Source organism: Glycine max, chromosome 17 (assembly GCF_000004515.6).
Source record: "Glycine max cultivar Williams 82 chromosome 17, Glycine_max_v4.0, whole genome shotgun sequence".
Taxonomy (NCBI): domain Eukaryota; kingdom Viridiplantae; phylum Streptophyta; class Magnoliopsida; order Fabales; family Fabaceae; genus Glycine; species Glycine max.
In genome coordinates, this window is record NC_038253.2 from 32,051,026 (window position 1) to 32,065,685 (window position 14,660).

At 30.7% G+C, this 14,660-nt stretch overlaps 2 protein-coding genes across 2 annotated transcripts; one reads left to right on the forward strand and one right to left on the reverse strand.

Annotated features, from left to right (window-relative positions):
- Nucleotides 1-941: 941 nt before the first annotated feature.
- On the forward strand, nucleotides 942-1,656 carry LOC100527299 (flowering promoting factor). Its single transcript, NM_001250851.2, has one exon. The coding sequence runs from the start codon at nucleotides 1,079-1,081 to the stop codon at nucleotides 1,421-1,423; it is 345 nt and encodes a 114-aa protein (NP_001237780.1). The 5' UTR covers nucleotides 942-1,078; the 3' UTR covers nucleotides 1,424-1,656.
- An 8,101-nt stretch (nucleotides 1,657-9,757) lies between these two features.
- Nucleotides 9,758-13,899, reverse strand: LOC100802512 (replication protein A 32 kDa subunit A). Its single transcript, XM_003550103.5, has 10 exons — nucleotides 13,637-13,899; nucleotides 13,243-13,353; nucleotides 12,551-12,648; nucleotides 12,345-12,386; nucleotides 12,191-12,268; nucleotides 10,756-10,831; nucleotides 10,439-10,537; nucleotides 10,285-10,364; nucleotides 10,075-10,143; nucleotides 9,758-9,981 (listed from the first exon to the last, which is right to left on the reverse strand). The coding sequence occupies exons 1-10, from the start codon at nucleotides 13,739-13,741 to the stop codon at nucleotides 9,906-9,908; spliced, it is 834 nt and encodes a 277-aa protein (XP_003550151.1). The 5' UTR covers nucleotides 13,742-13,899; the 3' UTR covers nucleotides 9,758-9,905.
- Nucleotides 13,900-14,660: the final 761 nt, after the last annotated feature.

Genomic DNA, 14,660 nt, shown 5'->3' on the forward strand with positions numbered 1-14,660 from the left:
TGAGTCATGATGATATCATTTTTTAAAACTAGAGCAGAAGGAAACACAAGTATCTGAGTATTTGGAGAAAAAATAAATCTTAAATATGTGGATACAAAAATTATAGGATATTTAATTTATTTATGTATTTATCATTAGGTAATCGTGTTGAAAATGGGGTCCTTTCTGAGCAGAAAATCCCCCCGACATATATCACTACATAAAAGTACTTAAAATTGCCTTTATGGGTGTCCATTATTCCCAATGATGAGAACCCGACATAAACAAAAACAGCTGCTCCTTTCATGTAACAGTCCCAGCAACATCTAAAGCAACCCCATTATGTTCACGTGGACTCTCGTGATCTAAGTGGTAGCAAAATTATTTTTGATTGACCTTGTAAATGTTGTCGATCGATACCGTTTCCCTCAATTTGTTAAATAAATCGAAGAGAAAAAATTCCGTCAATAAAAAGGCTACATGCACGCACACAAAAAACAAAGTCTTCACTGCCAAATATATATATCAACTTTTATAACAGTTTAAGTTCTGATCTCAAATTTAAATATTGAGTATATAATTATATTAAATATTTAAAATAAAAATTTTATTGATCATAATAATTCTCTTTTGAGTCAAACAAAATTACTTTCCGTAAAATATACAGATAATTTTTATAATGATAATATAAAAAACCTTCATCAAATAAAACCAAAGAGATTCTCCCAAACTAAACCCCACGGCTAGTTCTCGTGCCCTAGGGTCACCCATATGCAATCATATTTTATTATTAAAACCGATAGGCCCCACAAATCTAGATTCTATGCCAAAGCCGAACAAGCCCCATATCATAACCCAACTTTTAACTCTTCCACTCCCAAGCGTATTTTCCCCTTGTTTTATTTAGGCCTCATCCTCTTTTGACACATATATATACCCTACCACCCTTGCATTCCTCAAACATCATCAACAACAACAACCAAAAAAAAACCTTCTCTCCTCATAGCTATAAACCCCAAAACCCTTTCCCAAAATTATACGTACAACACCTTCACAACATTCTATAAACCAAAGTTAAAATCTAGCTAGGGTTAAAAAAATGTCCGGGGTGTGGGTATTCAAGAATGGTGTGTTTCGTTTGGTGGAAAACCCTCAAGCTGAGGCCTCAGATGGGAGGCATGGGAAGGGAAGTAGCTCAAAGAGAAAGGTGTTGGTTCACTTGCCAACTGGTGAAGTGGTTTCTTCCTATGCTTTTCTTGAGCAAATCTTAACTGGATTAGGGTGGGAGAGGTACTATGATGGAGACCCAGACCTCTACCAATTTCACAAGCACTCTTCAATTGACCTAATTTCCCTCCCAAAAGATTTCTCCAAGTTCAACTCCATCAATATGTATGATATAGTCATCAAGAACCCCAATGTCTTCCATGTCCGGGATAAGTGAGTCTTCATTTGTTGATGTGCCACTATAGTAGCTCCTCTCCATTCACCTTAATTCCTTTTTTTGTTGGTGGTCTTTTTTTTACCTTTTTTTTTAATATCGGTTTTTATTGGTCTCTACTTCCTCATGTTGGTGTGTTCTTCTATATAGCTAGCTAGAGTTTGTGGAAACTCTAGTAAACTCTTGTTGGGTTTTTCTTTTTCTTTTTTTGGGGGGGTTTTTTGTTTATAAGTTAGAGATGAACGATGGTGTGGGGTGCATGATTAGTATATATGAGCTTGGGATGCTTATGTAACATATTGAGTATTGATTTCTAATAACATTGATGCATCCCATGAAGAATTTTCCCTTTCTTAATTCTTCCCTCTTTATTGTCTCTATACGTACTTGGAAAGTGGGGAGTTTAGTTAATATTTAAATATTAATTAATTAATTTGCTGGCTTCCTTCTTTTATGAGGTTTTGAGTGAGTGGCTTCTATTAATTTAAAGTTTTGAGGGTGGGCGAGGGAAAAAGAGAAAGATATTATAATTAAGAACCCTATCTTTTGGTTTTTCACACATTTTGTCATGTGTCAACATTCGCTAGTACTACACGTGTTCCCAGAATGTGGAAAGGGCAATTCAGCACAAAAGGTTCAGTGTGATATACAAGAGACATGGTTTGATTGGTTCGGGGAAACAGAAAGAGGACGTGGTTTTCATAAGCACTTCCTGTCTGCATGTTCCAAATTCCATGGATTAGCACATCTCAAAAGGCGAGGGAATTGATTGATCACGTGTCTATGTTTTCTCAGGAATTAGCACAAATTTCTATAATATATATGTGCGTGAGGACTTTGGGATTTTAATTTAGAATAGTTAATCATTTTTGAAATTATAAAATAAAGTGACATATAAGTTAAGGATATATTTAAATAAATTTGTTTCATAAGTAGTTTTAGAAGATAAAATATAGAATAAGTTAATTTTCACATGTTAAAGTTTATCCATAAGTTAAAAATCACCGAGAAACTAATATAAGAGAATTTTTATAAATTAATTTAATAAATTTTTATCAATAAATTTATTTTATTTTATTTTCTTTGTAAGTGCTTAATTGTGAAGAAGTTTATTCAAACATATCCTAACTCTCTTTTTTAAGTACATATAGTATCCTTTTAGTTTTTTTGTCTCACTATTTCGAAGTACTAAAATATAGATTTTTTTTTTGTCACTTCTAATATGTATAGGATACAATACTACTATAATTACAAACAAAAAATTTGAGAAACACACGAAGTAAAGATTTAAAAATGAACAAGTAAAATCAAGATGGTCGTATAGTTTAAATCCCATAAATCTCTTACCATATATATTTACAAGTATAATTGATGAACATTTATTATACTCTAGCTTTGTATTAAGAACTAACCAATCTCTAGAGCTTAGAAGATATAAGCAGCTAATTAATTTGCTGCAGGTCATCATTAGAAAAGACTTAAACATTAACTTGATGATAAAAAAACATGTTCACTAATAAACTTCTATCTTTCTATATTCTTCCTCTTTTGGCATGAGTATATATAGAAGAAAGAAAGTATAATTTAGCTTCGCAATATATTAAAATAAGAAAATAAATACATAAACAGATGTGATCATGAAATAAATATGCAATACTTTAGAATTAGCGTTACTAATTGGAGTTAAAAAAAATTCAGTCTTTTGAGATAAGTTTGTGCATGTAGCCCACATGTCCATCATAATGTTGGTGTGATTGCACTATTCGAGTGCAATGGATATAACATATATTTGCCGAGAATGTTAGCAACTAGATGCGAATGTAAGAAGCAAAACAAAAGAAACAAAATGACATAACACATCCAAATCCAATTACATGTGTGTGTGCGTAGGAGAAAGAGAAGGTTGACCAAGTCAGAGAGAATCCCGCAGCCAATGAATATGCCAACACCATGTTGTACTTTTTCTACTCTTATTATTGGTTGTAAATCACACTAAATATTTAAAATGACACAAATATAAAAATTAATTTGAATTAAATAATAATATTAAAAGTGTCTAAGATGCTATACATAAATTAATTTCTGCCCTTTAAAGTATGGATATAGTAAGAAGAAAATAAGCTTATTGGGTTATATATAATTCGTTCTGAGTTTGACGTCATTATAAGTCAATGTTATAAATTTCTTCAAGATTTATCAAATTTTAAAATTTGTCATGTAAGGAGACAAGCAAACTATATTGCTCATAGTTTAGTTAGAGCGACAAAGGATCAAGTTCCTATTATAATGTTTCTGATTGTATTGCTGATCAAAATTCTCTTGAAATAATATAGTTCAGCGTTTTTTCTATATATATAAAAAAAAACTTAAATTATTGATATTAAGGTAATTGTGCATTGGCATGTTAATTGAGTTTTATATTATATATATATCACCATTATAATAACTAGTATATTTTTTGCATTAAAATGAAAGTCATGTAGAATAAATTGTAAAAATGCACTGACTCACTCACCACCCAATAATTTTATTTGTTTTGATTGGAATGTAAATGAATATAGGATGATGTTTATATTGTGTATATATATTTGGAATTAAATTTTTATTAGGTTTAGGACTTAAATGTAAGATGAAAAATTGTATTTTATCATATAAACCTTAGTTGAAAGAATGTATTGTAAGTTGTTTTTACTTAAACTTACTGGAGAACTTATTTATTATAATTAGTATTAATATTCATTATAAACACATAAGAGATTCAATAGAAAAATAATACAAAGAGTGAAAAGAAAAATTATAATTATGAAGTGAGGTATTAAATTTTTATGTTTATTATTATTATTTTTGTTATAAATGTAATCTTTACATGTATTTTTTCGATCTTTTACAGATGTGTGTAAATTTATTTATAGGAGTATCAGATCATCCGACAATTTGAGAGGGAGACATAAGGCACGAAAGGAGAGATGGGGTTTCACGTGAGGCTGATTGTGAAAGGTGGCGGTCACTGTCGCAGCCCTCGTTGCCACGTGCGCCCTCCCAACAGAATCTATGCGATTTGTGTGTTATTTTTTTCTCTTCTCTTTTTGGCCCATCCATGATTACTTCTTAAATTCATAAATGGTTGAGTATTTTTAATAAACAATAAGGATTTTTATTTTATTCAGAACTAGAAGAGTGTCACGGCCTTATGGGACCATATAAAGATAGAATCTGTTTACATAACTACTTTCAGATTTATTATTCTTATATATATATATATGAAATCATCAAATTATATTAATATAATTTTAATTAATTATTATATCATTTAATGATTTATAATTAGATAATATTTTTTTAAAATTTATTATTGGATTGAAGATTATTTTCACATATATTATATATACAAAATTTTATATTAATTCTAAATTATTTGATATCTCATTCATATATATTAAAATTAACATAATATAAATTTTTTAAAATATGAATTATTTGATTTAATTTTTTATTATTGTTTAATTTTAATCAAATTTGACACATATAATCTTAATAATATGTAAATCTTTCTCTCTATATATATGAGAGAGATAACCAAATATGAACGATCTAGATTTAATGATCGCTTAAAAAATTATATAATTTTTTATATTAAATCTCAATTCACTATGTATGATTATATGATTTATATCTAATATTCTCACCATAATTTCTTTTATATATATATATATATATATAATGTGATAATGTCCAAATTTCATCAAAATTTTAGTTACTTTCTTTATCTATTTTTCCTTCAAATATTAATTTGATTTTGTACCATTTGTTTTTTCTTCCAATTTTTTCTCCCATGATTTTAAAAAATAAATTCAAACTTCAGCTTGAACACTTTATCTTTCTTGCAAACATCAAAGAAGAACTAAAATAAAAATAATTTTACTCTGTAAATCAAACTGAATAAAATCATTATAATTAACAAAATTCTCATTCCAAATATACACAGGACTCAAACTTTATTGAAATAATATTATTTATGCACTCTCCATCATGCTCTTGTTTATTTATCCCATCCCCTTTACATATGTTGAAGACTTGTTAACCATTTTTATTAAGATTTGAGGACTTTTATTATATCAATTAATTATATATTTTTTTTTATCTAAAAAACTTAAACTCAAATTTTGTTAGGAACTCTAATTCACCCGGATTAACAAGTTATGGGTATCATTAGTTTTTATCAAGATTTCTAATTAATTTCTATTTTTCTTTCTCAATAAACTAAGAATTTACTTGTGGTTGTCTTTATTGGAACTTGCACATTCCATTTTCCATTCTCACCCTCTTATCCCTTCCTCTCCTCCCTCAACACCACTTTTTGTTTCTCTTCTCTCTCCTTTTTAAGCAACAAATGGAAGAGATGGCATGAAAAGTGTGAATGGTCAGAGATCTGAAACGACTATATATATATTGCTCTCAATCTTTTAAATGTTCTTTTTTTTTTTGTATATATGTAGATCAATTTACTATCAATTTTTGTTTGGTGAGTTAATTTGAAGCTTTTGTCTTTCTTTCTTGAATGGAGTATTGTTGCATGAACAATGCTAGACGTAATTATTGTTGATTGAATAATAACTTCTTAAAATTTTATTCAATAAAAATTAAACCCGATTAATTTCGTTTTCTTTTTCAATAAATTTCGAAAGAGAAATGTTGTAGACCGCTTTGGTTTTTCACGTTTTTGCCGTGGTTTGCAGAATCTGCAAGTGTCCAATTCCCATTCAGTTTATGCCTCTCTCCCAATAAAGTTGGAGATCACGTCACTTTTTTTTTCTTTTTGTTTTTTTTTTTTGTAAATTAATAAACTCTGCTGTCAATTAGTATATATAGGAAATTATCTTCTTTTTTTGTTAATTTTGTTGGAAGTTCTTGATTACCATTCCATTTCAGCTAACTCCATGCAGTTTTAATTTATGATCTTTGCTTGCTTCTTGATTCTACTTTGTTATTATGAGACTCTACGTTGGTGCATCTGTTTTAATTTTTGTGTTGGCTTCTGATATACATTTAAACTAAGAATAAGAAAGCAAGGATGATTACTTGGATTTTATCTTTGACTTCAAAAAAACACTATACCGAAGAAATTATGATGTGTTCGCAAGGTGTTTGCAAAAATGACTGAAACACTTGGTTTGTAAGGTGGAGAACTATTTTAGTGATTTGTACCTGCAACATTCTGATTTACAAAAGGAGACTATTTATTTGAATGTGCAAATTAATTTGGAAGGATGTTTTTGGTGTAAAATTTAGGATATTGAATTTACCAGTCTTATCTTAGTGATGAAGCACGATTTTATTCCTTTTTTTTAATCACATTATTTGATTGCTTCTTTTCTTGGCTCACCATTCACTCCTGCATTCATTTCCCATGGAGCTGTCAGAAAATGCCATTCAGCAGAAGAATGTTAGTATTTTTATCAGCAAATGTTAATTGTTAGTTTTTGTGAGCAGGAGGAATCTAACCCATGACCTTTTCCTTCTTTTCTTCTTTGTTAACCATCCAATCAACCTTATATGTTAGTGCTAGATTGAATATGAATGGAAGAAAACGTAATGACTACCCATTTCAGGTACATCTAATTATAGGTGTGTTGAGCTTGCTGTTTTTATTACTTTGTTTATTGGATGATTGTTTACATTCTCATTATTTAGTGTAAAGGTTGTGCATATCAGGGAGCAGTTGTTGCTGCTTTTCTATTTGTGTCTTAATTTTGTATTAAGAATAATGAATTTTGATGAAGGTTTGAATTTGATTGGATCTAACTCAAACATATCAGACTGTCAAATGAGATGCTACAGATTTGAATTTGATTGAGTAGAAGGCAGTAAGTACATAATTTGACTTTTGTTTTTATTACGCACTTTTGTGATTTTTTTCTCTCATTTAAGTTACCAACATTCAGGATTCATATTTTGCATATTTGTCTCATTTTTTATTCAAAAAAGTAGACAATCTCATCTACCAATTATATGTCTAATTGCTTATCAGGTTCATTGGGCACTTCATTTTTCCATTTGGGTTATTTTGACAGATCAAGCAAATGTTAATTGTACTTTTCTGAAAATCGTAAATAAAACCAGCTTATGAGGTGATAAAGAGCATTAGTTTATATGGGAATAGAGAATGATTTGTTTGTTGTTGTTGTTATCTTCCAATCTGCCAAATGATAGTTGTTAAGCTTAAAATTACAATGTTTTTTTAAGCTCCATGTTAGATATTTCTTTTGCTGTAGGCTTCATGCCAGAATTACTCTCCGGTCGAGATCATGGGGCTGACAAGATATTGAAATTTTTTTGTGTCACAAGAATAATACAATTTTTATTTTCCCTCAACTTCCACCACTAATCTTAATAAGGGAATTACTATTGGCCCCAACCTCATTGCTATTTGGCCCACCAACATTTTCAATTTTCAAAAATATCATTTCCCACATTGTATTGCGGAATCATACTTTTGTTGTATTAGTGGGTTCCAAAAAAAAATTCAAAACGGAAGTATGATTTCGTTATATATAGGGGGTGCCAGAAGAAAAATCACAATGAAAGCACAATTTCATTGTATATTAATCAACAAAGTCGTGTTTTCATTGTATATATATTTTTCGCCCCCACTTAATCCAACAAAAACGCAATCCCATGTGGCCAAATATCCATGTGAAAATGCAATTCCATTATAGTAGAGGAGTACACAAGGGTGAATGTGTGTGATAGCACAATGATGGTTGAGAGGAGTTGCGTGCACAGGGGATTTGCACGATGATGTGTGATAGTGATGGTGGGGACTGGTGATCGATGGTGATGATGATTGTGCGAATGTGGTGAGGGGGAGGGTGGAGCCTGGATCGAGTGCGAAGTGGGTGAAAAGATGGGGGAAGACGAAGGAGGAAGAGGGAGGGGAAAAATAAACTTTTCTGCAAGAAAAATTGGGGCCAATAGCAACTCCTTCTTGGTAAACTTTGAGTTGGCCCAATAAACCATGGATACCATGATAGCTACCTAGCACACCAGATGGTTATTCCTTCTAGCATCCCATTAATCTCATGCAACACCCTTTACGTTCCAAAAAGGTAAATATTAGTCATATTCTCTTTTCAACACTCTCACAAATCATCAATTTTGATAAATCTCATTTAAGTTAAGAGATAGAATCATTAAATTAATGATAAGTGAAATCCAAAAAATAAATAATTTAACAAATTTCAGTTAATCATAAAGAAAATATCGTAAAGAATAGAGTGACACATGAGAAATAACAAGGTTTTTAAGATTAAACCAGCCAGTTCAATCAGTCAAGAATTGGTCAAACCAATGTTGAACCAGTCTTTTTTTAAAAATTATTTTTATAAAAAAAATTATTTAATCTATTTCTAAGATAAATAAAAATACATTCTTAAATATTTCAAATAAATATTAACTATTTTCTCAACTATTAATTTTTATTTTATGAAACATAATATAACCATTTATATTAATTTATAATTTTTAGATGCTATTTTTTTAATTATATTATTTTATTACTTAAAATACTATATAATATTAAAAATATAAAACCAATTCAATCAAAGTTCAACTCAATTGAATTATTAAATTTTAAATTAATATCTTCACAAGTTCAATCAGTCTAATTTTAAAAACATTGACAGACAAAGAAAATGTTGAAAGAAATATTAGAGTGTGACATTATAAATGTGAGACCTTAAATCCTAAACCATGAGATGATTTCATGGGATTCAGATGTGGGATATCATTGAGAAATAAGAATAAATTATCAAAAGATTTCTTATAATTCTTTATAGTATGAAATGAGTGGATCATCCATTTTAATATCTTATTGAACAAAAATGATTATATTATTCCTCCATTGATCAGAATCGATTTTCAAAAAGTATCTTGGTCATCCAATAATAAGAGTTTTCATTTTTTCATTTGAAAGATTTGAAAACATTGATATGAAATGTAATTTTACATTATAAATTACAATTTCCAGTGTATAAAAGGATGACACTTTTCACCTTTGGAGAGGGTAACCCAATGTTTACATTCCGAATTACCCTTTAATGTAAAAGGGGTGTCACATGAGATTTACAAAATGCAAGAAACACCCGGTCGAAACCCACAGATAAATAATATCTCTGCTTAGCTACTCTACTAATTTGGGTAATTGATTAAACACTAAAAACAATATATAAATTCTAAATTATGTTATCTGTTCAAAGTGTAGCCATCTGAAGATAAAAATCGTTTCCAAGAAATAAAAAAATTGAAAATACATTTTTTTCAAAAAGCAATCTAACATCATTAAGCGTTAACAGAAGTGATTCTTTTAGTTCGAGCATAAAAGATCAATTCATCCAGAAACATATCTACAAATCTCGAAAGTTATCAAAATAGGTCATGGTTCATATCCTATTAATCCTTAGCTATATTCCTCAGATTACATAAAATATCAAGCTTTTTTGTAATGGTCGTCATCTATGGTGGAGTATATTTCTCCATCATCTGCAAGAGTCTTCAACGACAACCTGACATCATAAACAGCTTTGTTACATCATGAGCAAATGCTTTGCATAGCCGTATCAAGGGGTAAAAAAAAGGATACATATAAAGGAACTGACTTGATCTTTTCCATTGGAAGCTTGAGCTCCCGTGATAGTTCATCAACATGTATTCCACGTCCATCTGACCTGCAATTTAAAAACCAATTTCGAAATCATTCAGCATCATAATTCACAAAAGTGTGATGAGAATCTAAATAATCCTACATTTGTTAAAAATATTAAATGAATGGTATCAAGTACAAATAAAATGTTGGATGTGTAACTCACATATCTGAATGCTGCTCCAGGTAGTCCATAATCAATTTATCAATACCCTTAAGTCCATCCACGCTATGCTGTGCACTTACCTGAGATGAGGAAAATAATATCAATCCAATTAAACAACTGTAGGAAATAGCAACTGTCATATCAAATCTCGTACTGGATTTGATGATGGTGCCTGAGATCCATTTGGTGCACTTTTGCCAGGAGTGTTCAAAGATGAGCCAGATGAAGGATTTGAAGAAGTGATTCCTTCCATCTATAACCCAAACAAAAAGAAATGTATATTAAATAATTAAGTATGTTGAGAAAGACACATAGCTGGGCATGTCAACAGTCAACACTTTTAATGATCCTATAAATGGATTATACACAATTCTCAATTTGCAGAATTCGAGGGAAGTTTATGCATTATCCACTGCCATCAATCATGCTATGATCTAAAAGTATTCAAGTGGAATATGAAATTGTGTGCACCTTTATTTTGGAGCGAAGATGGTTATGTATGCAATCAATAAAGTGAAAAGGGATCTCATCAAAATTTGTGACAGGCCTGTGAAAGACACCACAAATATGAAATAAGCATATGATGAAACCAGTTAGCCAATTTCCCAAATGTAAAACACTTCCTCAAAGCAAAGAAAATTGCATAGCATATATCATAATCTGTAAAATCACTTTTCCACAACTAGATATCACTAACCACCAATCCATGAATCCGACAAACCACCAATATTCAAGCAAAAGAATCATTTGTCTTGGGGGAAATTTTAAAAATCAAATGCTACCTCCAAAAAGGTCACTAGGGAACCCATCACCCAACTATAAAACAAAAGATTGAATTTAAAATTAAATTGAATTAGATCATTGTCAAAAGAAAAAGTTAGATATACCAGTATCTGACCATCAAAGATATTTTCCATCTCATGCATAATACCCAGAAAGGCAATAGGATAAACAAGTAACATCAAATTATGCAGCTTTTGATTTCAGTGTCAGGATTTGATATCAATTGTTAAAAAGATTATAAATGTCAGCTCAGTTAACTCCAAAATTAGGTGAATCATTATTAATGAAATCAATAGTCAGTTATATTCTATTATATGCAATGGTTCTAAGCCCAGGCTGAACGCTTTTACATCTGTTCTACTAGCAATAAAGGGGGTGTAATGTAAGGTGTTGAGTCAATTTTAGAGTTGGATCTGGCACTACTAATCTGAGCAAATCAGTGTATCTAAGCAATTTCCATTTTCACAAACGAAGCCTTCAGTTAGGCAAAGTGTATCTAAGCAAATCAGTGCTGTGCCTTTGATTGAAGTACCTCACCCTAGGAACAAGATCCCAAAAAGGTGGATACTGTTCCACCAGACCCAATCAGTGTCTTTATAAGTCTGGATATATTACATCTATTAAATCCAACATCTTTTCCTAATAAATAACAGTGCCACAACATTGGTGAACCTAACAAACCACAATTACAATCATAACAGCATCCATGTTCTTCAATATCCAATGCCCTTAACATTATCTAGTGATTCATATTTTGAGATTTGAAAGTCCAAAATGATAAAAGAATATATATATATATATATATATATATATATATATATATATATGCATGTGTCACTCCATGCTCTGAACAGAAGAACACAACTCCAAAATCTCCAAACACATTCTAGAACTTCATTCCAAGTTACAATTAGATAGCTAAGGTAATGACTAATACTAATAACATAAACAGTGATTATCACTTCTTCATGACTGACTAGAACCTGTTCTTGTTAATGTATCTAATTGAAGACTCAAGAAAATCAGATTTCTCTGGCAACAAACTAACATATTAACATTATTAAATGAACAGCCACTACATAATTGATGATCATATAACACAAAATGGGTCTAGTGCACATGCCTGGCGGAGAAGGTGACAAGTTGCTTAACACCTTGAAAACTTTTCAAATGCCCATAAACACGAACATACATACCATTCCTATCATTAAATAAATTGAGGTTATAAATATAACAATCACAAACTCGTATATAAGCTTCCATAACTAAGAACTTACATCACTGCCTCCATTTCCTTTGTGTCAAAAGCCTCATTAACCCTAATCAAAGAACCAAAAAAAAAAGTTCAAGCCACTTTCCACAACATATATTGGGGAACATTTTTCAAAATAGGTCATAAATAATCAGCAGAAAAGCAAGCACAAGCACTCATAATTTGATATCTAGTTTAATCTGAAATAGCATTTAAAATAGCACCAAATACCATCTTCGACATTTGATGCGTCCTGTTCCATCATCCAAAACAAAATTGACATCAGTATTTCTCTCAACTTTCTCAAACACCATCCCAAGCAGTGTTACCTGAACCAAAAATATATAAAGCAAGAGTTTAATAGGCATCCATTGTCACTGTAAAAGTTTTTACACAACCAATTAGAATTCATCCTAGGTACTACTTTTAAGTAGTTATTAAAAAATCAACAAACATATCATATGTGGCAGTTTGTGATTGAATAGAAGTGTAAAAAACATTTACACTATCAATGTATACATTATTTATTCAAAAACAAATGTTAAAGCATACAAAACAAGAGTTTAATTTTCATCCACCAACAAATTAAAAAAAAAATCTCTTTCAAGTGGCAACCAATTAGAAATTCAAAATCATCCAAAATATAGAAATTCAAAATCATCCAAAAATATGACTTTTCATTATATGCGTTGTCTGTGTACAAGCATCCTACAGAAATTTACTCTACTGCCACAAAATGAAAACCGTGACATGATATATTTTTCTAAACTTCAAACCAAAATAGCATGACAGAACTATTCTATTTTTTTTCTTTTTTGCATACATAAACAAAGACACATGGTATTGAAATTCCTGATAATAAGATAAAAGATCAAAACTTAAAAATCATGCAAAAATCAACTAATAAAAAGCAAGGGGCATACATTGTTCAGATCTACACCGTTGATCACGAAATTCGACTTTTCATCACCGGATTGAGAGGCCTCGCTTATCTGCTTCACTGTCACTGGCACCAAACCCTGAGTTTCGCGGCTCTTCAACAACCAAAACATAAAACACAGTTAGTCGAGCACAGAGCACTGCGTTTCGCTTTCAAAACAAAAAAGAAAAAATTAATTTCTAATTGTCCTACTTAGGTTATCACCAACACATTTAATTTCTAAAGAAGGTATTAATTCAACTAATTTTAAAAAAAAAACAAATAATTATCAACTATAAAAATAAATTCTCCTAAGTGTGTCTATGTTATTCGTTTTCTGGAAGTTTCTTTTGCGGAGAAACGGAAAACAAAAGAGAAGAGAGAGAAAGATTGCATACTTTTGACGGCGCGGGAGAGGAATCGTTGAGGGTAGACGGCTGAGAAGACATGAAACCGCCGCCGGAGAAGGCGGTGGTGGCGTCGAACTGGGAGCCGGAGAACATTTTCGAAACCCTAGAGAGAGAGAAAAAGAAAAAGAAACGGAAGTGGAGTAATGTTGTTGGTTATGTGAAGTGGGTTTCCTTTTTATGTAGATTCCCGCCAAGGATGTTTCCCTTTTTCCCGCCGTTTAGGGTTTCAACTTTCAACTTCCCTCTCACTCTCCCTGTGTTAACTAATAACTAGGGCATTTTTATTTAACAAAATTCAACATGTAATTTACTTTCATATATCTATAATAATATATTATCTGTATTATAATATATATATATATATATATATATATGGGTGAGAATTCACTTGTTTCAGGAATAAATTTAAAATGTTACTCTCAATCTTATTCATTTATTTTATTTAAAATTGACGGCTTAAGTTAATTTCTACACGTTACCCTAGTGGCTTAGAGCCTCGCAAGGTTTCAGTGATCAAGTGTAACTTCATCTTTGCAGTATGTCATACTTTTATCGTTGTTGTGGATAAGAGATTTTTTTTTTGTTGCAAATATCTAAGGTCAAGAAAATGATGCTGCCTAATCATTCACTAATGTCCATGTTTGAATCTTTTAATTTAGTAGAGGTTTAAACACTAAAATTCAGAAAAATTAGTTTGATGAGTACACATATGTGGTAGCTGAACAGCAAATCTACCATATGAATCGGAGAGCAAAACATGACACTTGTTGGTGTTATTGTATCAAACAAAGATAAATACAGTTTATCCTCTGTATTGGCCACTTAATTGGCACAGGGCAGTGACAGAACTACAAATTCTGATATACAAGCATGTCATACAATCTTTCATTAATCTTGATCCAATTGCCTAAACTATACTTCTAAGTTAATACAACAACTATGTTGCAATTTGTTAAAGTTGCACTCATAGCTTGAAATTTAGCAAAATATTGATCTTATTTACGCGTCTCTG